The sequence below is a fragment of the Vipera ursinii genome (assembly GCF_947247035.1).
Source record: "Vipera ursinii genome assembly, chromosome: Z".
In the NCBI taxonomy this organism is placed as follows: Eukaryota; Metazoa; Chordata; class Lepidosauria; order Squamata; family Viperidae; genus Vipera; species Vipera ursinii.
Genome location: NC_139517.1, coordinates 79,535,776 through 79,559,678, shown reverse-complemented (window position 1 = coordinate 79,559,678; position 23,903 = coordinate 79,535,776). Strand labels below are relative to the sequence as shown.

At 35.6% G+C, this 23,903-nt stretch overlaps 1 protein-coding gene across 1 annotated transcript in view; it reads right to left on the bottom strand.

Annotated features, from left to right (window-relative positions):
- Positions 1-23,903, bottom strand: part of TRIM71 (tripartite motif containing 71) — a gene marked incomplete at both ends in the record, with an annotated part of 39,083 nt that overhangs the window by 2,053 nt on the left and 13,127 nt on the right. Inside the window, 2 exons of the mRNA XM_083378536.1 lie at positions 2,571-2,705; positions 8,786-8,953. Of these exons, the coding sequence (XP_083234662.1) occupies positions 2,571-2,705; positions 8,786-8,953 (303 nt within the window). The remainder of the gene's footprint in view (positions 1-2,570; positions 2,706-8,785; positions 8,954-23,903) is intronic.

Genomic DNA, 23,903 nt, shown 5'->3' with positions numbered 1-23,903 from the left:
CAGCACCTGAATTTCTACCTAAATATTCTTGGAAAGCCAGCCCATAATTGTTTACAACATAGTATTATATAATAAAGTAACTAATAAAGTTGATATAACTACAAAATAATATATATAAAAATCATATAAACATTGCTAAAAATAGCCATCAAGCAAATTGATGTATTTTTAATAGGGAATGCACTATTATCTCTTTTAATGCAGATGGTATTATCCTAGAGAAAGAATGTGGTGAGAATAGAACATATTTAATAGACATTTCCCAACCAGTTCTATGTTCAATAAACATAGGCAATAACTCTTTTTCTGCCAAGCGCCTTGTCAATTGTGACAGGTCTGTGGTAGTTATAAACCTCTGAGACAATCTGAGAGATTGATCACAGCCAAGATGTTGAAGTTTCCATATGCCAACAACTTAAGAGACTCCAACATTGGATTAAAGACAACTCCAACTATTCAGGTACAGAGAATATTGGGCTGAGGGCTGCCTGGTACACAAATAAATGTTCTCTGAATTCGAGATACACTCACACAGTTCTGTAGCCTGACGAAATTGTGGTCTGTTGCATCATGGTCTGGAAGAGGAATGGAATCCTTAGCAATGAGGGCAGGACCTTTTCCCTGCCTTCAACCCTTCAAATCTGGGCTTAGATGCTGTTAACTAGCTCATCAAATGAAGTCTCTATTACACAGCCAAGTTAGCTTTTCCAACCTGAACACAATCCCCCAAGAAGTTAATTTTATTAGCCACCAATAGCAAAAAGGAAAGACTTTGAGAAATTACTAAAGTGTCTGGCTGTCCAAAATAGGTTGATGGCTGGCTTTAAAGAAGTAACACTACCTGCTTAACTTACTCTCTCCTGGAATAGCCTGCTTTAGAGTAACTCCCTGTACCTTAGGACTTCAACATCTGTTGCACATTCACCTGAAAATTCCTAACTAGATTTTCCTAATGTCAATCAGGCTTATTTTCTAAAACCCATCTCCAAAAATTTATCTGAGTATAACCTTTCATTATACAACTAACCTCCATGTGGTCACTTGAATAAATTAATATAGTATCCTAGCTCACAAACTTAGATCCTACAAGAAAACAATGTTGTAGCATGAGAACAATTCTTCTCAATTAGGGGTGGGGGGGCAAGCTTTAACTAGCCAGCCCTACACAAGTATTGTAGCAAAAAACATAGGTGGGCAATCAAATGATTGTTATAAAGCACCAGTCAGCAGCAATAATGGTAATTAATAATGGTAGCAAGTGACCAGCAAGACTCTCAACAAGATATTGGGCAATTAGACACTTCAAGAATAACAATCACAGTGGACAACGATGCAGGATGAACACCTGAATAAGAAATAGTTACTTTTCCTAGCATCATTGCTTATAGTCTGCCACTTCCTTCTACCTTTGTATCTTTCTTCTCTGCTAGAATTCCAACATTTGATATCCTAAATCAAAACTTTATATAATACTTTCTTCTTCCACAACAAACTCAGTCTGCTATGTCAAACTTTATCACTGTATCAATTCTTCTTTGATTTACACCTTCATATCTGTTTTCTTCACTAACAATTAGTGCTCACTCTCCTTCACAGAAATTTCTTCATACATTCTCCTTTTCTGGCATTGTCCCAACACCAACTCTCCAGTATCATCCCTATCCTGTTCTAATAGTGACACAATATCCAGCTCTATTTCTAGTTGCTGTTCTGACCCAGTTCACTAGTTTTTTCCATGCAACTTTCATGCATCTTTTTAATTAGATCTTCCACAAATTATATTTCATAATAACAAGATATTTATACTGTTTAATTGCAAAATTTTATCCCAGATGCCACCATTTAACTTGTGCCATTTTAAAAAATACTTCCATACAGAGATAAGTTTAGAGATTTTTCAAACTGTGGGATGCAGTCATTTTCATTTGACTCTTCGTATTAAGATGTATAGGGACGCGGTGGCTCAGTGGGTTAGGATGCTGAGCTTGTCGATCAGATGGTCGACAGTTTGGCAGGTCAAATCCCGAGTGCTGCGTAACAGAGTGAGCGCCTGTTACTCATCCCAGCTTCTGCCAACCTAGCAGTTCGAAAGCACGTAAAAACACAAGTAGAAAAATAGGGACCACTATGGTGGGAAGGTAACAGCGTTCCATGCGACTTTGGCATCTAGTCATGCCAGCCACATGACCACGGAGACGTCCTCGGACAAGCGCTGGCTCTTCGGCTTTGAAACGGAGATGAGCACTCTAGGGGCCCTAGAGTTGGAAACGACTAGCACGCATATGCGGGGGAAACTTTACCTTTTTTTTATTAAGATGTATAGCTAACAAGCCATACAACTCCAGCTGGATCTGTTTAGACTTCTGTTCTAAGCAGGAATTCTTTGCTTTTTGTAAAAATGAAGTTGAAAGAACTTTGTTTTAAGGGATTCCCAATTATAACAACTTTTGTTTGTGAAGACAAACAAAAAAATTAATTCAGGATATGGCAAAATTAAGCAACTTTCCTTCCATAGATAATTTTTTTTAAAAAAATAGTATGCCACTGAAGTTCATAGATGTACTTTTTACCTTCCACAGCAGCTCACATTCTCTTTCTTCTAAAGCCTTCTTGTGTCTGGAAGTCACAGCCTTCACTTCAGATTGTACCATTTTTGCCTTCATTTCAACTTGTTCTGCTACAGCTTGGGCTTGCTCAATACTCAGCTATAACAACAACAACAAAAATAAATACTTTTTACTCAATTAATTGTACAGAGCATTTATTAAGCAATTCATTTTATTTTTAAAACTGAAGCACAAAATAATCCAGTCTACCAAAAATAGAAACATAAGGTATTTAGAGCATGTTCAAATCTTGACCAATATAATCAGCCTTTGAAAGTGGGCTGGCAATAGCCGATTGAACACTTCCATTATTAGCATCAGAGTAGTATTAAAATCTTCTGTGAATTAGGAACTAGTAAAACAGACTGTTTTTCTCAGAAACAAAGTGATTTATCGAAAATGGTATATTTCCCCAAATCAACATCTCTTGCTCAAATAATGCATACTGTATATCTTCTACTGCCATGAACTTTGATTTAAGCTACTATGTAGGAATCTCCATTCACATATATATTCAGGGCTTTTTTTCTCATAGAACGCTCAGAACGGCGTTCCAGCACCTTTGTGTTGCCAAAAAAAAAAAAAACTTTTGCACAAGCTGTGCTGCTATTGACTTAAGCCTATTGCAGGCTTTGCTCTTTTATGATTCATGGACTTCAACTCCCAGAATTCCTGAGTCAGCTATGCTATTGGCTTTTGGAAGCCAATAGGAATTGCTGCTGAGCTTGCCAAAAGACCCGGCAGGCAAATATTGTAGCGAAGGGAGGAACATTGCACTCTTCCCTGCTCCCCAACTACACCATCTCAACTAGGTAAGTAAGATATTATTTGCAAATAGGATATCCAAGTATGACTTGAGGAAATTTTCCCTGCATGGAGGAAGTAGTGGTTTGTTTCACTTTGTTTTACTTTTCAAATTGCTGTAGGGAAGAAATGATGATTAGAAAAAGGCAGGAAGTTATTTTTATTAGGAAGAATTCATTTATCCCATGCTAGATCTTTGGGAGCTTAGTACCACCAGCACAGAACATTTGCTTTTCTGAAACTTCATTCAAATTCAATTGCTGATAGGGGCATTTGGAAAAAAATGTTATTTATTTAATTTATATGCTGACTATCTCACCAGGATGACTCTGAAGTCGAGAGGCCTTGCAACTTCTGTTTGTAGTTATCCACGTTTCTGCACACTGAGATAATCGGCCATTGTACAAATACAGAGCCTATCATGCTTTTATATTTATATGGAACAGATACATTACCTGAAATTTTTAGAATGTGCAAAAATTTTGAACCAGCCCAGAAACTCATTTCCCATTGTTTGTGTATATAGAAAGTAAACCCTGAAATAGATTTGGAAAGAGCAAAGACTTTGATTAAATGGAAATGTTGCTAAGCATAGAACTGTTAATTTGCAGCTGTTTCTGCTGTTTTCTTTTTATGTGCTTATGATTTTACATCACATTTTAAAATCAGCCAAATTGAATAGGAATAAGATTGTGACTGAAAGAATACTAATTCTGAAATATAGTATCTTTAACAAGTAACATTAAATTTAGCTTTAGTGTAATTTGCTTGTTTACTGTAGCTAAAACTGGAAATTATATTTCTAAAGCATTAGTTTGGATCATTGGAAAGAAAAAAGATTTAATATTGATGATTCAAAAATATAAATATGTGAGAAACATGGTGGAGCAGTGGGCTAATGCCTCCTTAAGTAACACCTTAATGCCTCAAGTAACACCAGCTGCCTGCAATTAGTGCAGGTTCGAGTCCCACCAGGCTCAAGGTTGACTCAGCCTTCCATCCTTCTGGGGTAGGTAAAATGAGGACCCAGATTGTGGGAGGCAATAAGCTGATTTTGTAAAAATGCCGCTTGGGGGGGCGAAAGCCCTAATAAGCAGGCATATACATAGAATGAAGGCTATTGCTAAGCCCATTGATTTGTGCTTCTTAGATTGTAAGTGGCCCTGAGTCTTCGGAGAAGGGCGGGATATAAATGGGATAAAAAAAATTAAATGTATGTTAAGAATTGAATATATAATTGTTTAATTATATAAATATATAAATAAAATTATATAAATAAAAGATTAACAAGATGAGTGTTCCGGCACCTTTTTTTTAATAGAAAAAAGCCCTGCATATATTAGACCTTGCTTCTTTTAATCCATTCACACTATGTATAGTTACCACATCAAGTTTTGTGAAAAAGAGAAGCCTTGTACTTGCCTATCAAGTCATATCCCCATCAGCCTACCTCATTCAATTCAATGAACTACTGGAAATATCTGTATTCAACATAATAGCATGGACCAGCCTCTGCCTGCATCCCAGCAGGACACTTTACAGTAGATTAAATCCAGCCATTCAGGATTTTGAGTGTGTTCCCCTTCAATATGCCTTGCAGTTCTCTGCTCTTAATTTCTGTTTGTTCTTTCTCTTCTGTGCCACCTTTCAGTGGCAGCAAGACTTAAAGTAGAAATGTCATGAATCCAAATTCAGTCTTTCCAATTTCTTAATACATTCAATAATATCATTGATGATTTCATTTAAACATGATCAGCACACGTTGAAAACATTTCAAAATAATTTCATTCTTTCTAGCATTGCTACATCTTATCAACTAAAAAACATGTTTTTGGACTGTATGAATACACCCACAGGCATTTTGCCCTGCAGTAACTGAAAACCATCATGAAGAAAATGCTTTTAACATTTTAGTAAACAACCATCCGTTAATACACTTGTGAAAGTGCATAATTTATTAATTAACAGGAGAGTAAAAATACATGTTCTTTCCACCACAATGTCAAATGATTTCCATGAATATACCAATAATAACCTAAAAATAACAGGAAGTTATGGGTCAGTATCATTCCCATTTAGCCCAATGTATCCCCAAAAGAATCAGGCTTATGACAGAAAGAAATACACATTCTTAAGCATACATTACATAGCTCAGGATTTTTAAGACTATTAACATCACTGCTGAAAAAGACCAAAGGTTGTGCTTTAACATATTTTCCATTGAAATCTTAAGATTTATGAACAAAACATGGTTAACATGGATATGGTAGTGTTTCTCCCTTTTCCTCCATTACCCTAAACTGCTTAACAGAGAGTTCCCTTTGCCTAATGCAGGTAAAACCTGCACTTTAAATGTCCTTGCTGTGACTGAGAAATGGGTTCAAAGAAAACACACTTATTGAGTAGTGGGCTTCAGTAGATCAGCATAACTACAACTTTATTTATTGACTCAAACTAGAACTGGGGAACTGCAGGCAATTGCCTGTAATTTATACTCTGAGCCCACAGGGCCTTAACCAATCACAATACTTGAAAAACCCGCCCAAATATGAATGTTCAAAGTTTCCCTCCAAAACAGTTGGAGTTAACAGTCAGGGTTATCTAAAGGTTAGTTTCATTTTAGCTTTACAGGCAGTTGGAGTTAAGTTAGTTTCACTTTAGCAGGGAGATACACACACACACACACACACACACACACACACACACACACAGATTCAAAACATAACACACTTTTGGGCTTCTATTTTGGATGAGTTTTCTAAAAGAATGATTTACTGGGATAGCAACATATCTGTTTGCATTATGGTAGCTGTAAGACAAGGGTGTCAAATTGCCGGCCTGTGGGCCAGACACGTCATCTGGAAGCCACGCCCACTCCATTGCCGGCAATGGCAAAACTGTCCTGATATGTTGCTCGACATCACGTGACGTCACGAGTTTGACATGTCTGCTGTAAGACATGGATAAGATGCAGGGGTGGGAAGGAGAGATCATCAGCAATGGAAGCAATAAGTCCTGGAGGATAGCTCCAGATTTCAGATTATACTACTTTGTAAAGTTGTCTTACAAAAACAGGAATTTCGTAATGTTCATGTAATATCTCTTGTCCATCAGTGGGCCCAAGCTAAATTTATTCTTCCACTTCCAAAAGATAGGGCAACTGGCATCCAGGCAACCACTCTTATTCTTTTACTACCATTCAGCGACCAGGTAGGCTTTTATAATAAAAGGTCAAGATCTTCTACATGAATTTCTGCCTTTCTTTGTATTGCTCATACCAGGCATAAACAGATTTCTGATTTATTGTTGCCATTAAAACACCTGTTTTGTCTCTGCCAATTACCTAATTAGGTATAGATGGTCCTCACCTAACAATCCTATTTGGTATCAAAATCATTGACAGTGGGGTGGAGAAAGAGCGACATTGAAGTGGATCAGATCACATTGCCACTTGCTCAGGGTTCCTGAATGAATGCTTAAAGGATGATTACCTGGAGTTGGGTTTGGTCCAAATGCATGGTTTTCTGGCAATAGGAAGCCAATAATTCATTTGCTCTCAAATATTCATTCAATCAGAAAGGAGGAAAGATTGCATATATAAGTCTAGGAATCCTAGAAGACTCAGGTGTCTTTTAACCTGTTTATAAGCTAGTGAGGTTGCTCCCTGCTGCCTACTTTTTTTTAATTCATCTTCTTTTTTTAATTCATCTTCTGTCACAGACGTACTTATTGTCACATTTTTCCAGGTAGACAAGACTCAAACATAAAAGAATACTGGAGTACCGTATTGTACAACTACTCATGGATTGAGCACAGAGGATTTCCTGTAAATAAAGATGATGCTACATGCTATTTTCTTGTACAAAGCCATTTATGTATTATTTTACCAACAACAAAAATTTAAAGAAAAATTTACTAGCAGCCTTAATTTTTTAAAAAATAATAGTTTACCTCTATGGCAAGTAAGCTCTTTCTTTTTTATCTTTCTGATACCTTTTTTTCTTAAAAGTTTTTTTATGTCTTAAAATCTTCAGAAAGGTTTAAAAAAAAAAGACTTGGATGCACGATCCAAATTTGTAACATCTTTCAAAAATCAATCTGCTACCTGAGGATTTTTCAGAAAGATGTAGGGTAAAGTATTTAAAACCTGACAGAATGCCAACAATCCAAGAAGTAATGCTTCTGTGACATTCCAGACCAGGAAAAAGACCCACAAGCTTAGCAAAAGACTCTCCTAACAAAATTTGATTTTGAGATGAGCTGGACTTGCTTAACTGGTTTAATGGCATCTCAGAAAATGCTTGTCCAAAGATAAACATCTGCCACCTTGTGAATATTAAAAACAAGTTGTATTTTTGGAAATGGTTATCATGCACCAATTATTGAGTCACTGATGCTATTAGATCAAAGCTTTTAAGAAATCACTTTCTAGTAATACTTTTTCCCTTTAGCCAGAAGTACCAATTTAATTTAACTGACCCAGCAATGAGAGTGGCTTATGTAAAATTTTCAGAGAACTTATGAAATCTTAGATTATAGGATGATAAAAACCAAACAAAGCAGCTTGATAACATTTGTGTAATGAAGAACCAAAACTGAAATTTTAAATATCTCCCTCATTTTATAGAAAGACAGAAAGATCAGTCTAACTGTGACCAAATGTCCAAAGACTCTCAAAAGCAAATATATATGCTTATATGTACATGTAGACCTTAACATAGCTTTAAATGATGCATTGGGGTAAAATCTTGAAACAGCCTAAAGAAAAATAAGTTTTAGATACTTAACTACCAAAATTTAACATTAGGAGTCTTTCCACAGAAATTGTAAAAGGACATAACCCCAGTTGCTGCTTTATAATGGCTTGTTCCAGAGTGATCCTCACCCTAAATTCTGTTTCTCTGCCTCCCCCCTCTTGCACGCACACACACATTTCTATATTTGGATTTTTTTTCTTTGATTTTTTCTGTTTTTTCCCTTCTTTTAAGGAAAAAAGGACACAATATAATGGCAGATTTTACAAACAATAATGTATTTACATATATTTTATTAACATCTCTGAAGTAGATTTAAAACCTATATTCATGAATCCAGGTATCACACAACGTGACACATTTCTATATCATTCAAGAGAGAAGGGCATTGCAGAATGTATACAGAAATGTTTTATAGCAAATCTAGTAGTTTAGCTCAGTGTTTAGCTCAATATATCAACTTAAGCTATATTGACTCGACTTCCAGAATTCCCCAGCCAGAGCTGAAGTCCACCCATTGCTGAGATTGAGAAACAATGGTTAGCCTATCAATGATGATTGTCCCACAATAGACTGAGAGACTTCAAAAAATATCAGTCCCTAGTTAAGCTACATATTTACCTGAATAGCTTGGCGGCCCTGCTGTGCATCTGCTAGCAGCTGAATAGTAAGGGTTCTGGAGTCTTGCAAAGCTTCTTGGAGGTAGATAAAGCTATGGCCGACATGGCGTCCCATGGTGCATTCCCGACAAATGGGAACAGAACAAGCATCACAGTAGAAATGCAGCACCTGAGACAGACAGAGTATTGAATAATATGCATGTCAACAGAGGATTTAAGATATATTTGTTTTAAAAGCTGTTTCCTAACTGGGCAATCTGTAAAGTACACTGCAGAGGGGACAGCAGAAGTTTCTTATTGTTTTAATTCAAGGTATGAGAACAACTTTTTTCTTTTGTTTATATTTTTTTATAAATTATATACTTTGAAGTGCCATTAGATTTATATAATTCCTTCCAGTTAAGCTCTTAATTTACTATTTATTTAGATAAAATGTTTTAGTTAATAACCCTCAAACAGACTCCAGTGAACTTTGCCAAAATATTGTGTCAAGGGATTACCTTATTTATTCATCAGCAAATAACAAAGCTCTTTTCACATTTTATCCAGCAGAGGGAAGCAACAGAGAGCTGAGAGTGCTTCTCATTTAGGTATTAAGAAAAAACTCAGTATTTATACCATCTTTTACTACTCCACAACAGTTTTATATGTTTACCTCTGTAGAACACAAATAGTTCAAATTACAAGAAATGTAATACTATAATTGTGTTCTATAATTATGTAAAATACTAGCATTCATTGTTTCTATTTTCTTGGCATATCCTCCTTCGTTATTCTGTAAAAATAACCATGATATTCAAATGTTCCAATTTAACAACTCATATAAACATAACAATCCATCAACAAAAATAATGAGTTTCAACATTAATAAAACTATGTTTGAATGTCACTTCCAAAATCGTTAGTGTGCCTTTCATACAAAATGGAATATGCAGTTTGTATATCCAAGCCTACTGTCAGAATATTGGGCAATTCAACTATTAATCACGCACACATTAAAATCCACATGACAAAAGTTGGGTATCCATAAACTAAAACTTTTTTTTAAAATGAAGACAACGAATCTGTAGAGTCAGAAATAACTATCAGTGTTGCTATTACCTGGGATCCCGTAAAATTCAACATTTGTACTTTGGCAGAGCACAGCCACATCCCTTTATTTTCTATCTGGTTGCATTTTATTCCCAAAATAAATAGTGTGCTCATTAAAAAAATCCTACACAGAAAAAATCCTAAAAGCACAGAAAGATCATGCAGGCCACCTATGGAGTCATGTTAATATCACAGTTGTTGTGGTGGTTAGAAGCATCGCCCCCCCACCTTTGGCTTAAAGGGGCCAGCAACCCACAAAGAAAATGGCGTCAATAGGAGCAAGAACTCTGCTTCAAGCTAAAACCTACTATTAACCCTCTGAAACAGTTAATGCCAGAAGCAAAGCTAGGTCAAAGGCCAGAGAGCAGTGCTGTCATGCAGATCCAGATGCTACTTTCCACAGGAATACAATGTGGGAGTCATCAGTGCACACAAACCACAAAAGAGAGGAAAAAGTAATCAAACCAATTAACAGATCATTAAAGAAAGCCTCTAGTTCAGCTGACTATAGTTTAAAAAATGGCTTGGTAGCAGTAGGAACTACCTGATGCCAAACAAGTCGTTTTTTTATTATAGAATACAGAATTGATATGCAAAATAATATTTTTAGTGTTTAACAAGTAAGATTAAGCTTACAATTGAAAAAATTTCTACCCAAACACTATGTTGCCAGAAGAATCATTAATGAAATGAAGAGCCATTCTTTCCTTTCACTAGTTTGAGGATCTTGTGCTAACAGATGTTGATGTTAAGATAATCTTTGGATTGTCTTTTTCATCTTTAAACTGGTTGATACTCTTTTTAGTAGTGTTCTCTACTGTTAGTCCTTGAATTACAACTGTAATGGAGCCTGCCTTTTAGGGTCGAAGTGAGGAAAAAACATTAAATGAATTGCCTCAAGTAATGACCAGCCATCCCTGCTCTTGCCAGGGCATTCTTTAACTGAATGTGTGAATCATTAAATGAAGCACAGGGTGCCTCAGGAGAGATCCTGGGAGGTCTAGTGCCAAGGAAGCTCACCTTCCTCAGGGCTTCAAGGCCTCTTCCAACTCTGAGATACCCCATGTTGTCCCCATGAAGTCCTAGCTGCCAGCTTCTATCCTGTTTTTAGCTGTATGTGGCTGCAAAACTTTCTGAGATGATTTTTTTTCTGCAGCTGCTAAAGTCAAAAAACTACAGAAAGAGTTTCTTTGCTTGCATCCTTCCTTTACTCTTCAGCCTGGAGTAAAAGTAAGGTTTTTAAAAGGGATATTGGTTAGAAAGCAGAGATGGGAATTTAGTTTTAGCACCTAATTTGGGAGAAGGGGGGAGAGAAAAAGATCAAGAAGTCTTTCTCCTTCCAGCTTTGTTTTCTTTATTGAAGAAATGTGGTTTTTTGTAAGGGGGGGTTAAAGCAAGGGAAAGCTTGTGGGAAACTCATCCTGAAGCTGCTGCCTTAGTATGCAGGGTCTGGTTTCCCAAAGCCAACAAGAAGCAGAGGTTTGCAGCTGATCTAGGTAGAAAGCTCTGAAAGCAGCCTCCATTTTCTTCAAGAAATTGTCAAAGAGCTGAAAATGGTGGCATCGGTAGCAGGCCCAAGCACTGAGGTTGTGTCAAGGTGGCAGGAGAAGAGGTGGGGCTGCTGCAGCATCTCCATGGTCGGTTGTATGGGCGAATGACCATAGGGGTGATGCAGCCATTGTAATTTTGAAAGAGAACCATATATGTAGTTTTGGGGTGTCTGTCATAACTTTGAACATTTGTTAGTTAAACTATCGTATCTAGAGGATTACCAATACTGTCCTTTGTCAATATGGGTCTTCCAGTGGGCAGCACCAGTGACATGAGATAGGAATTATAGTCTAAAAGTTGTGCAAGGTACCAGTCTTTACAGTTTTACCTGCCTAGTGTGAGGTAACAAAATTGTCCCTTTTCTTTCCTTTGTTCAATATCCTTCCATTTTTGGAGTGGTGGTGATGGTTGTGTAATAATCAGAGCTTTTTTCCTCATAGAATGCTCAGAACGGAATTCCGGCACCTTTTTTGGATGGAACCTTGTAGAGTAGGCAAGGTGGGTTGTATGACATGTGTGAGTTCCGGCACCTTTTTCTTTTACAAAAAAAAAAAAACCACTGGTAATAATAATACTACTTAACTACTTCTTACATTAAAAAGCATGAAATATATACTGGCTATTGTCCTATAAAAATGTATTCTGTCTATCTGCTGCCATATAACACTAAACAGTTGTTGCTTGCCAACGCTTCTTCTCCCAGCTGTTCCTTGCCATGTCCCTCTGACTAAGAATGTGCAGTTACACACACAGACTGACAGCAGCTTTTCACTCCCAAAAAGGAATTCAATCTGACTGGTATTTTGTTCTGCCTAACAACATTCTCTCAATTTCCAGTTCACCTAATCATGGTTTATGACACCAAGCTGGCAGGATGACACCAAGCTGGCAGGAATAGCCAATACTCCAGAAGACAGGCTTAAGATACAGAAGGATCTGGACAGACTCGAACACTGGGCACTATCAAACAAAATGAAATTCAATGGTGAAAAAAGTAAGGTTCTACATTTTGGCAGGAAAAATCAAATGCATAGGTACAGTATAAGTGGTACCTTGCTTGATAGTAGTAACTGTGAGAGAGATCTCGGAGTCTTAGTAGACAATCACTTCAATATGAGCCAGCAGTGTGCTGCAGCTGCCAAAAAGGCCAACACAGTGCTAGGCTGCATTAACAGAGGGATAGAATCAAGATCAAGTGAAGTACTAATACCACTTTACAATGCTTCGGTAAGGCCACACCTGGAATACTGCATCCAGTTTTGGTCACCACGATGTAAAAAAGATGTTGAGACTCTAGAAAGAGTACAGAGAAGAGCAACAAAGATGATTGGGGGACTGGAGGCTAAAACATATAGGGAACGGTTGCTGGAATTGGGTATGTGTAGTCTAATGAAGAGAAGGGTGAGGGGTGACATGATAGCAGTGTTCCAATATCTCAGGGGCTGCCACAAAGAAGAGGGAGTCAAGCTATTCTCCAAAGTGCCTGAAGGCAGGACAAGAAGCAACGGATGGAAACTAGTCAAGGAGAGAAGCAACCTAGAACTAAGGAGAAACTTCCTGACAGTTAGAACAATTAACCAGTGGAACAACCTGCCTCCAGAGGTGGTGAATGCTCCAACACTGGAGGCTTTTAAGAAGAGACTGGACAGCCATTTGCCTGAAATGGTATAAGGTTTCCTGCCTGAGCAGGGGGTTGGACTAGATGACCTCCAAGGTCCCTTCCAACTTTATTATTATTATTATCAAATAAATTACAACAGTGGATATTTATTTATTATTGAAAATGTGCTGTGTCAATTGCTAACTGAATTGTACCTTTATTTCCATTTGTTGCAGAGATGAGCATGCCAGGTTCTATGCACAATATAAAATGTTTCCAGCAGAAAACTAATTTTGCATTATAGAGTACTCCAAGGTTATTCAAATTTTGCAAGGAAGTTTTAAGAAAATAATGGAAGATTCTGATTCGAAAGTGAATTTACACTCTCAGAAGCAATGTGCTACTTTTCTATGTCCTGGCCAAACTTTGTTGTTGTTGTTATTCACAAAAAATAAGTTGATAATTAGATATGACATATTAAACTTACCCAAAGTGAAGTTGTCCAATTATCTCTAATGTAATAGTATATTACTGTATGTATGTATGTATGTATGTGTATGTATCTCTAATGTAGTAGTATATATGTATGTATGTATGTATGTATGTATGTATGTATCTCTAATGTAGTAGTATATTACTGTATGTATGTATGTATGTGTCTATTTCAATATATGATAGAATTTGGCTAGTCATATTTGGACATGGAGGTTAAATAAGGTAATTATTTAAACACGTAACCCCTACAAGTAGTACGCGAGTTACAGCCACAATTGTGTCAAAATTTCTGTTGCTAAGTGAGACAGTTGTTAAGTGAGTTTTGTCCCATTTCACGACTTTTCTTGCCACAGTTGATAAATTAATCACTGCAGTTGTTAAATTAGTAACAAAGTTGTAAAGTGTATCTGGCTTTCCCGTTGACTTTGCTTGTCAGAAAATCTCAAAAGGTGACGGTATGACCTTGGGAGATTACAACTGTCATAAATATGAATCAGTTGCCAAGCCTCTGAATTTTGATCATATGACAGTGGAGATGCTGCAACAGTCGTAAGTATGATAAACAACCATTGTCAGTTTTTTCAGTGTCGTAACTATGAGCAGTCACTATATGAATGGTTGTGTGTCAAGGATAGCCTGTAGCAGGAATTCTATGGCTGTAGACAAGATTGCCATGTCATAGAAAAAAAGACGAGAAACCTGTTTGTATTAGATGTCCCCATACTGTTACTAGGATACAAACTCTGTTTGGAATGCAAAAGAATGACATTTCTAGGGACAGTGGGGGAAAAAGACATACTAGTTACATTATAATAGGGAGATAGCACAAAAACAAGAACTGCTACATGCATGAAGCCCACTTATTTGCTTAAAGGCTGGTTTTAATTAAAAGCTCCACTTTGCAGGTCATCCATGGAACATTCCTAAACCTGACCCCAGATGATATCGGCCCCATCTAGCCAATGTCTACTTATTTACTAGTGTTTGAAAAAAAACGAAACTTGACACAGAAATGGAGACCAAAGGTTCAAATCCTGAAATGCAAATATTGGGAATGATCTGGAATTATACTAAAATGTTTATTTAGAATTTTCATTATTATAGAAAATACATCAAATAGAATAGCATTTCAGATTTCCTGATGATGTTTTTTAAGTATTTCAGGCATAATGCCAGAAAAGTTTGATAAACAAAATGTATATTTAACATTATATATATTAAATTCAGCGAGAGTTGTATTTGCACAACACTGGAAAAATGAGACAACACCACTGGAGGAAGCGATAATTAAGAAAATATTGGACTGTGTGGAAATGGACAGACTCACACTGAGAATCAAAGGAAAAGAAAATACAGTATACTTTCAAACATGGAACTTATTTTATCAATGGTTGGGAAAGCAGAATATAGAGTAAGAACTTAATCTTTATGACTAGACAAAAATCACCCAGACCAACACATTGTTTATTCAGCACAAATAAATTGTAATGATAGGAAACCAATAAAATACTTTTTTAAAAAAGTATTTCAGACCAAACTTAGGAAGATTTCTTAAGATCATTAAGAGAAGCAGGAACAGGAGTTAATGACAAAGAAGTAGCGCATATTTGTGCTAAGAATTATTTGCGAATGCTAAAGCTATTCTCATTCAAGACTTGCATTAATGCTCATTTCCTCAGACAGGAGGAAATGTTTTTTGAATTACTCATGTGCATTCACACAAACAAGCAAAACTCTATCTACAGGAACCTGCTACATTTTCCAAAGCTGTAAGGTATATCACATGGGGCTATTCATCTTTTATAGCCACAGCAGGCAAAGGAGTAACACAGAAAGGCTATAAAGTTGATTGCTCTAGCATAGGACTTTACAGCGCACAGTAAAACAAAAACAAAAATGTTCAAATGTCTTACTCCCTTTTTGGCCCATCTGCTTTCAAAGAGCGAGGAGGGGGATGGGTAAGTAAAATGTCTCCAAGGATTGCATAGCAATCAACCAACATCTGATGAATGGCCACGAGAGTTAAACTCTGACCTGAATAGACAATTCCTAAACCAGTTACCCTCCCCCACACTGTCCCCAATATGCCCCACCTATTTGCCTCCCCTTTACAAATGTTTTAAGTACCAGGCACAATTAACAAAAGCAATGGAATGTGGATGCAGTTTCCATTGAAAGCTGCAATGCAAAAACAAAACAACATCCCACACAAAAAAGCTGGGATTCATTGGGAAGCCAATGGAGACTTATGGCTTAATTGTACTGCTTTGCCTTATTATTCACATATGAAGATAAGAAAGGGCTTGATTGTTCTGCTGTGATTAAGATGACAAAACAAATAGATTATGAATAGTTAATAACACTTCCAAATATGATTTCAAATGGAACATAAAACATGAGAATAAGTGATAAAAATGTGTAATATTTTGGACATTTTATATAGTTGCATGGACTCATGGCACTACAGAATCTATTGCCTGATATTCTTTTTTAAATAGGAGTATTGGAATCCATTTTATTTTCCCTTTTCTAGTGAATTATCCAAATCTTTATGATAATTCTATTTACAAATCATCTTTTGATTGAAATAGACTTTGCCTCCCTGGATATTGCCAAATTTTGTAATGCTGCCAGCGATAAAAATTGAACTAACATCTCCACAACTCTAAATATGGATAGAGACTTTACTTTTTGCCTATTTCTGTCTTAATATTAACTAAGACAAATAACACTTTGATTCTAGATTGAGATCCAGTTTGTATTAATAGCTATAGTAGCAATAATAATATTCTAACTTTTTAGCTTGTGCTTCATATCTGACCTTCCTTTCTCTTGTACTTATAGTGTTGATTTTTTTGTTTAATAGTGTCTTTGATCAAAATAAACTGAATTGATTTACTGAATTGAATTGATTCCTTTCATTTCACTTGATCTATACCATACTTAAAAGGGTTATGGGTGTGCTAGGGGTGAATAATCAATTTCAGATTTAAAGGATTCTAGCTCACTTATTTACAATTACAAAGGCTTTTTCATCAACACTACACAACTATTAAATAATTCTGACACTGAAATTGCTGCAATGATCTGAGATACAGTATTTATTTACTTAAGAGTAGAACAATGGCTTGCCCTTTAGTTTATTGGCTGATAAAAGTTAAATGGCTCTATTTTAAGTTCAGTTTTCGGCTAAGAGCCTATTAATTTTCATGGCAAACTATATATTTGCTATAAGATGATGAAATTGTTAACTTCAAAATTACCTTATAAGATGCCAATCAGCCACTGGTACAAGGTAAATAAAAGTCTGGAAGAACCAACAAAAGGAATAAACTCTTAATATTTTAGTTTTTTCAAAATATTCTCATTCAAAGGACCATTCCATTTAAATTCAGTATTTGTTCTGCAGATTATACTGCCTCAGATTGTGTGTGTGTGTGTGTGTGTGTGTGTGTGTGTGTGTGAGAAACATTACTATCAGAATTTGAAATACTATGTTTCTTTGGGGCAAGATTATAAACTCTCCCTAACTGCAGACCTTGACTCATCTGACAAGTTCCATTTCATTTATTGAACTTTAGAGTATAAGCAATGCCTTCTTTATTGTAATGGAAAACTCCAAATTTGTCAGACTTTAACCCTGTTTCAATAAAGGTTATTGAAAAATATGGCATTCGTGGCTTCTGGTTTTGCGCAGTAGCACAGCAGACGAGGGATTGCGGGGCTCCACACCCTATAGCCAATTTCTGTCTGCTAGGGGACTCTTGGAGGCTAAAGATGCAGCATGGCCTTCTCCAATTCAAAGACACACTTGTGTGGCAGGGCTGGGGCAAAGAATCAGTCCCGGAACCAGTGAAATCTGGGGGCTGGACAGGGGACAGATTGTATCTGCCCTCAGTGTGGAAGGGACTGCCACTCTCGAACTGGCCTTTTTAGCCACACGAGATGCTGTTTTAGGACCTCTTTCCAGAGCACGATACCATAGTCTCTCGAGACTGAAGGATGCCAATGAGGGGAATGGGCCTGAAGTTTCCCCTTAGGGATTTTTATCTATCATGGAAAACCAGAGATTTGTAGAAAGAATATACCAAGAAAAAACAAATACTTTCCAGAAGGAGATCTATGCTATGTTGCAACTAATCTCAAACCACAAGGAAATTAAAAATAACTTTGAAAATATAAATGAACACATCTCCAATTTAACTTTACCACACAAAAATTCTCAGAAAATAAAAAACAGATAACTGAATACGAGACAGAGGAGAGAGATTTCAAGATGGAACTTAACAATAGAAGAAAGTATGACTTAACCCAGATGGAAAAAAAACTACAGGAAATACTGGACATGGAAATGGTAACCTGTACTCTAAGATTACAAAATAAGTTTGAGGACAAGAAAAAAGATTTGACAAAATGGATTCTGCCAAGAGAACTATGAGAACTTGAGACACAAAAAATGATAAATAAAATCAAGAAAGAAAGAAAGAAAGAAAGAAAGAAAGAAAGAAAGAAAGGAAGGAAGGAAGGAAGGAAGGAAGGAAGGAAGGAAGGAAGGAAGGAAGGAAGGAAGGAAGGAAGGAATTCTCAATGAATATGAAGGGGCGAAAATGCAACAACATTTTCAGATTATGGAAAGATTCTTCGATTCAGTGAAACATATTGATCAGGAAAGATGTTTGGCAAAAAAAAAACAGGCTAAAGTGAGAATTAAGAAATTAGATGATGGGATTTACCAGAGGGAATATTTAAAAATTAAACATCTGTTTGAATGTGGTTAAAGAAATTGAAAGATTTTGGATATAAATGAAGATTAGTTTAAGAGGGATGAACCCTTCAGGTAACATAGTATTTTTTCTTTCTTTTTTCCTTTGTGTTGTTTTTTGACATGAGAAATATAAAAATGTTGGGATGGTTTATATAAAAGAAATGTTTTCTGTTTTTTTAAGATATGAGAAATGTAAAAAGTGTTGGGATGGCTTGTATGAGAAAAATGACTTAAATACTTAAGTGTAACTAATTTTGAGAAAACCTTAACCTGTAAGAATGCTTTGAAAACAAATTTAAATAAGAATTCTGTAAACAGGATCTATGATGAGGCAATCAAGATGATCAATTAGAAAAGAAGCTTTATATTGATGTGGTTATTATTTGCAGAAACATGAGAAAAATGTCTATATTTAATTGTCATTTATTCAAATAATAAGAATCGTATTAATTTAAGGTTGGCAAAAGTGAATATTATTGGAAGAGAAAATCAAGCAAAGCCATTATATGGACTATAGAATTATAGAAATTGTTATTGTTCTTTAAATACTAACCCAGACAACACACCGTTTACCAAATATTAAAGTGATAGTTAAAAATCAATAAAACATATTTTTTTAAAAAAGAAAAATATGGCATTTGTGGTTTACTTTTTGAGTAGCAATTCAAGGTTCCCTAGGTAATTTCTATATGCACAGATTACACAGTATGAATGGAACTCTATTTCTACCTCATATCGCTTTTATCATATTACAGTTCACATCCAAAAAAGTTTTGTCAAGGTTGCCCGGGGATAATGAAAACTGATTTAAAATAAAGGTGGTAATTACTTTGATGCTTTCTTTTGGCTTCAGCATAACTTTAGACACCAGATTATATTTATCTTGGCTCTTAATATGAGCTTATTAATATTAATAAATCTTAAATATCAAGGTAAATTTATCATTTAATCATATATTGACAGAAGTTACTGTACTTCAATCTCTTTTAACAGACTCACACTCCAAATATGATTAATCACAAGATACACTGAATAATTGATATATGATAGCAGCACCAAACCATTTTGAGATTTAGAAACAGTAATTCTGAACCAATTTCTTGAAGCATCACATCCTGTTGAAACTCTATTGACATTATCATCAAATATCCTCCAAATAGTTTGGTGTTATAATTCATTCCTAAAATATGAGGCTTTATTTAGTACTCTTTCTCCTTAAAATAATCACTGTTCAGCAAATAATTACATGTTAAATTGTGGAGTCCTTGGTGCTTCTATAAGCTTGGTAGTTTGTTTGCAGACATTTCATTACCAGAATTGGCATAATTAAAATCAGCTCCACAGTTTAACCTGGAGCTAGATATACTCTTTTTATTGGCTCATGTTAAATCATGGATATTTTTTTCTATATTGTATGTATATGCAAGATCAGATAAGCACAATTTAGACTTTCATACCTCTGTTACAGTAGAAACACTGGCATTTTCTCTACCCTACACATTTAAAATTGTATTCATCAGTTTAGTAAAATAGATGGATATCAAGTCATGTAAAAAAAATATATTCAGGAGATTATGCCTTGTAAACGGGTTTGCATGTTTTGAGGTATGATGAAAAATCTCTCTCTCTCTCTCTCATCCATCATCTATCAAATTTAGATGGCTGTCCATCACACAAAAAGTGTGATAAATATACCAAACCAATCAACTATTAAGAATATAAAATAATTATTACTAAAATATAAAAACCACAGACATAAGAGAGAGTGAATATTAATTGCAGTAATGGAGCCATCTTAGAATCTTACCTGTCCCTGATGCATTTCACTTTTCTTAAAATCTATATAATTCAAAGGAAATACATGCTTGTAAGATAGCTAAAAATAGTCATAAGCATTGTAATGAAGCAATCTCCAAATAAATATTAGAATATGTTTTAATGTGATGTTCAAAATCATACTTAAAAACAAATTTATTTTTCTACAAGGCTAAAATGAAGGTAATATATTGCCTAAACCCTTTCCAATAATAAAATACAATTAGTTTTGAAGCTTCCTTGGAGGCTTGAAAGAGAATAAAGAACTGAAGCTGAGGAAATACCTCTTCAAAGGGGAAAAATGCACTTTTTCCTCAAGTCCCCTGGAAGACATCCCAGAAATCACAGTATTACAAATCCAACAGTACTTGACACTGACAGCAGCAAGGGGTTAAGGACTTGAACCAAAGATGGCCAAAGAGAACTACAGCTATGTATTTCCCTGGGTGACTTTAGGTAGCACTCAACAATATACCGACAGAACTAGGAATCTTATGGGAAAATCAAAAGTCATTTCAAAAATAGTAATTATTGTTAAATCATGTTCTATTATAGTTATTAAACAAGAGTGTACTTATGGATATACACTTTTAAGGATATACACAATTATTTCATTATTGTGTCACAAAATGAGAGGGTATAATTGCAGAAATAAAATAAAGGAATGTGTGTGCAGGATGATTCTGTATTTGCAACAGAGGTTTAAGTCCCATTGCTTCTTGAACATAAGATTTAACAATGATCACACTTTTGTGCAGTGCTTTTTTTGTAAAACAAAAAGGTGCCGGAACTCACACATGTCATACAACCCGCCTTGCCTACCCTACAAGGTTCCATCCAAAAAAGGTGCCGGAACTCCATTCTGAGCGTTTTATGACAAAAAAAGCCCTGCTTTTGTGAATATCTTACAAACACCAATGTTTGGTTCCTTTCTCCATCCTAAATAACATCTACCTTTCACTTTTTTTCTTGTACTATTTCTCAGAAACTGATACTTGTGCTAAGAAATTTCTGTTAACTTCAAAGTTCACAGTACATGCAGAATGCTCTTCTTTGCTTCTTAAAAGCTCCAATCTCTTGCCTCCCTTAGTGGGCTCAATGGCCTAGCTCAGGGGTCAGCAACCTGAAACAGTGAAAGAGCCACTCAGAACTGTTTCCCTCACAAAAGGAAAAACTGGGAGCCGCAAAAAAATGTGTGCGCATGCGCATACATGCGCGCATGTGCAGAACAGGGTTTGACTGAAGAGTGGAGCCAAGGCGAGATATGCACCTACCCTGCATATTTGAATTGATTGGTTGAACTTTTTTAGTCCCACTTTTTTTTTTGGACTGCACATGGCAGAGGACCGGGAGCCGCAGGAGACGGCTGAAAGAGCCGCATGCGGCTCCGGAGCCGCAGGTTGCAGGCCTGTGGCCTAGCTTGTCAACCAAAGCAGTTCAAGACCCAAGCACTGCAGGACAGGATGAGCTGGACAAACTACCTTTACTTTTTACTTCTGAATTCAAACACTTTATTTCATATCATAACAAATATGGTAAGCATGTTAAAAGAACACATATTACTTCAGTTATAACTAATAAACCTGTAGTACTGCAATAGATCTATAACTATTAAAGATAAATTCTCATATCGTATCAAAAAATCATGCTTTTTTCTTTCTAAAATAGTTTTAGAGCAATAAGGCATACCTAGTTTAGTAATAAATGATGAGGTATACCTGGAAACAGACCAAGCCTAGCACATTGATAACTTAAAAGATTGGGTCAAATTCAAATTTTTTGTAGCTGCTACCAAGGCAAAAGGCTAACTTTTACTTTTTATATTCTATGATAGGATTATATTTAAATCAGCTAGGTTCCAACATTGGAATGAGGATAAAATATTCTACTAAAACATTTCTTAAACAGATTTAAATGTATGGATACAATACAAGAATGAAAATAGCTGACTTTCAATTATTATATACAGTGGCTTTGAAATGAACTGCAGTTCAACACAGCAACCGACTCTGAGAATTACAGTTGTAACGCAAATGAATCAAGCTGAATATAAATCAAACTGAAGCCTATGTTTGATATTTCTTTGGATAATTTGCACGGGCTTCCTAAAAACAATTTTTAAAAAAAAAATCACGTAGGAAAAATAACAGTCCTTAATTAACCAAACTAAAACAACTTCCATTAATCTAACCCTAATCTTTCAACATCTTGCAACATTTGCTATCCTTACTGATCTTGCCAACAGGAGGCTGAATGTGTTATTCTCAATACGTATATGATGGACCATTCTCATGTTTTGGGTAGGAACATACAGGATAAAGAAGCACAAGCTACAAAACAGCCAATAATAGGCAATTCATCTGCTAAAATGAAATTATCTCTTCCGTGGTCCTCTTAAAAAATGAAAGCTGTAGTAGGAGTACTAAATAGTAATGAATGCAACATGTCAGAAGGTCAAAGAAAATTATTCATGCACTGTAGATAACATTACAGTCTTATGATTAGTTCACCACTCCCTTCCTAAAATACTGCACAGTACATTTTATCTAACCTTTGAGGAATATAAGCTGTAAAACACACATTTAGAGGACTCTTAACTATCAATCAAAACTATAATCAATATGTGAGCTTCAATTATTAATCATTTGGTACAAATATTTGCTGATTGGCTCCTTAGAACTGAAAGTTTCAGTTCAATCAATAACATAGCCGAGTCTTGATAAAAAAAATCTTGATCACTATTTGCAAGTAGTTGACTTTAGGCGGCACTTGTCACTAGTATAATTCTGCCTTGTATATAGTGATTTCCTTAGCCTAATTATCCAACAAATTGCAAGTTAAAACTACAGGTGACAGAGTATAGGTATGAATTATCCCACAGTAATCAAAGATTTTTGCTTAAATATATATGGATGATATATTATGTTCCAATAGTAACAGAGGAATGGCTGAGATATAAAAAGGGAAACTTCATTTTGGACTGTCCTCTAAACTTTTGTATTTCCTAAAAATATTTTTATTGCATCAGAAATTTAGTTTGTCACATTGAAAATAACCTGAACAGGCTGAACACCTATTTTTTTCTGAAATTCTTTGGATTTCTATTATCTTTCATACATTTTGCCTTATTCATCCTAAACATAAATGCTCCAAAAAGGGAGTAGTTATGTAAAAAAGGACATTCCCATTGAATTAAAAACTTTTTCAACATATTTGAGAGCCAGTTTGGTCTAATGGTTAAGGCTCCAGGCTAGGAAGCAGGACACCATGTTCAAGTCCTGCTTTAGCTATGAAAGCCAACTTCATGACCTTGGATCAACTAAGTTCAACCCACCTCACAGGGTTGTTGTTCTAGGGAAAATATGTTGGCTATGTGTTGGCTATGTTCACTGCCTTAGGTTATTTGTAAAAATCATAAAGACAGGTTCTAAATAAAATAAAAATATTTCAACATACAGATATTTGATCTTCATGTCAAGAATATTGATATATAAAGGGATATGATAAAACTAATATCATGCACCATGCAAAGAAAGAAATGGAGAGCTCTAAAATGGTCAAAAGAAAGCCCAGATCTAAATCCCACTGCGATATACTTGTGAGTTGATTTGACATATGCTTTGCATGCAAAAACCTCTTCAAATATTGCACAGATGAAAAAAATCTACATAGAGGAATGGGAGAAAAACTCTTGCAGTTGATGTTACAGACTAACAGAAAGTTATAAAAAAGCCCACTTTGGGTTGTTTATACCCTACGGGGCAATGCCAAATATTAACGCCAAGGGTGTACTTACGTTTT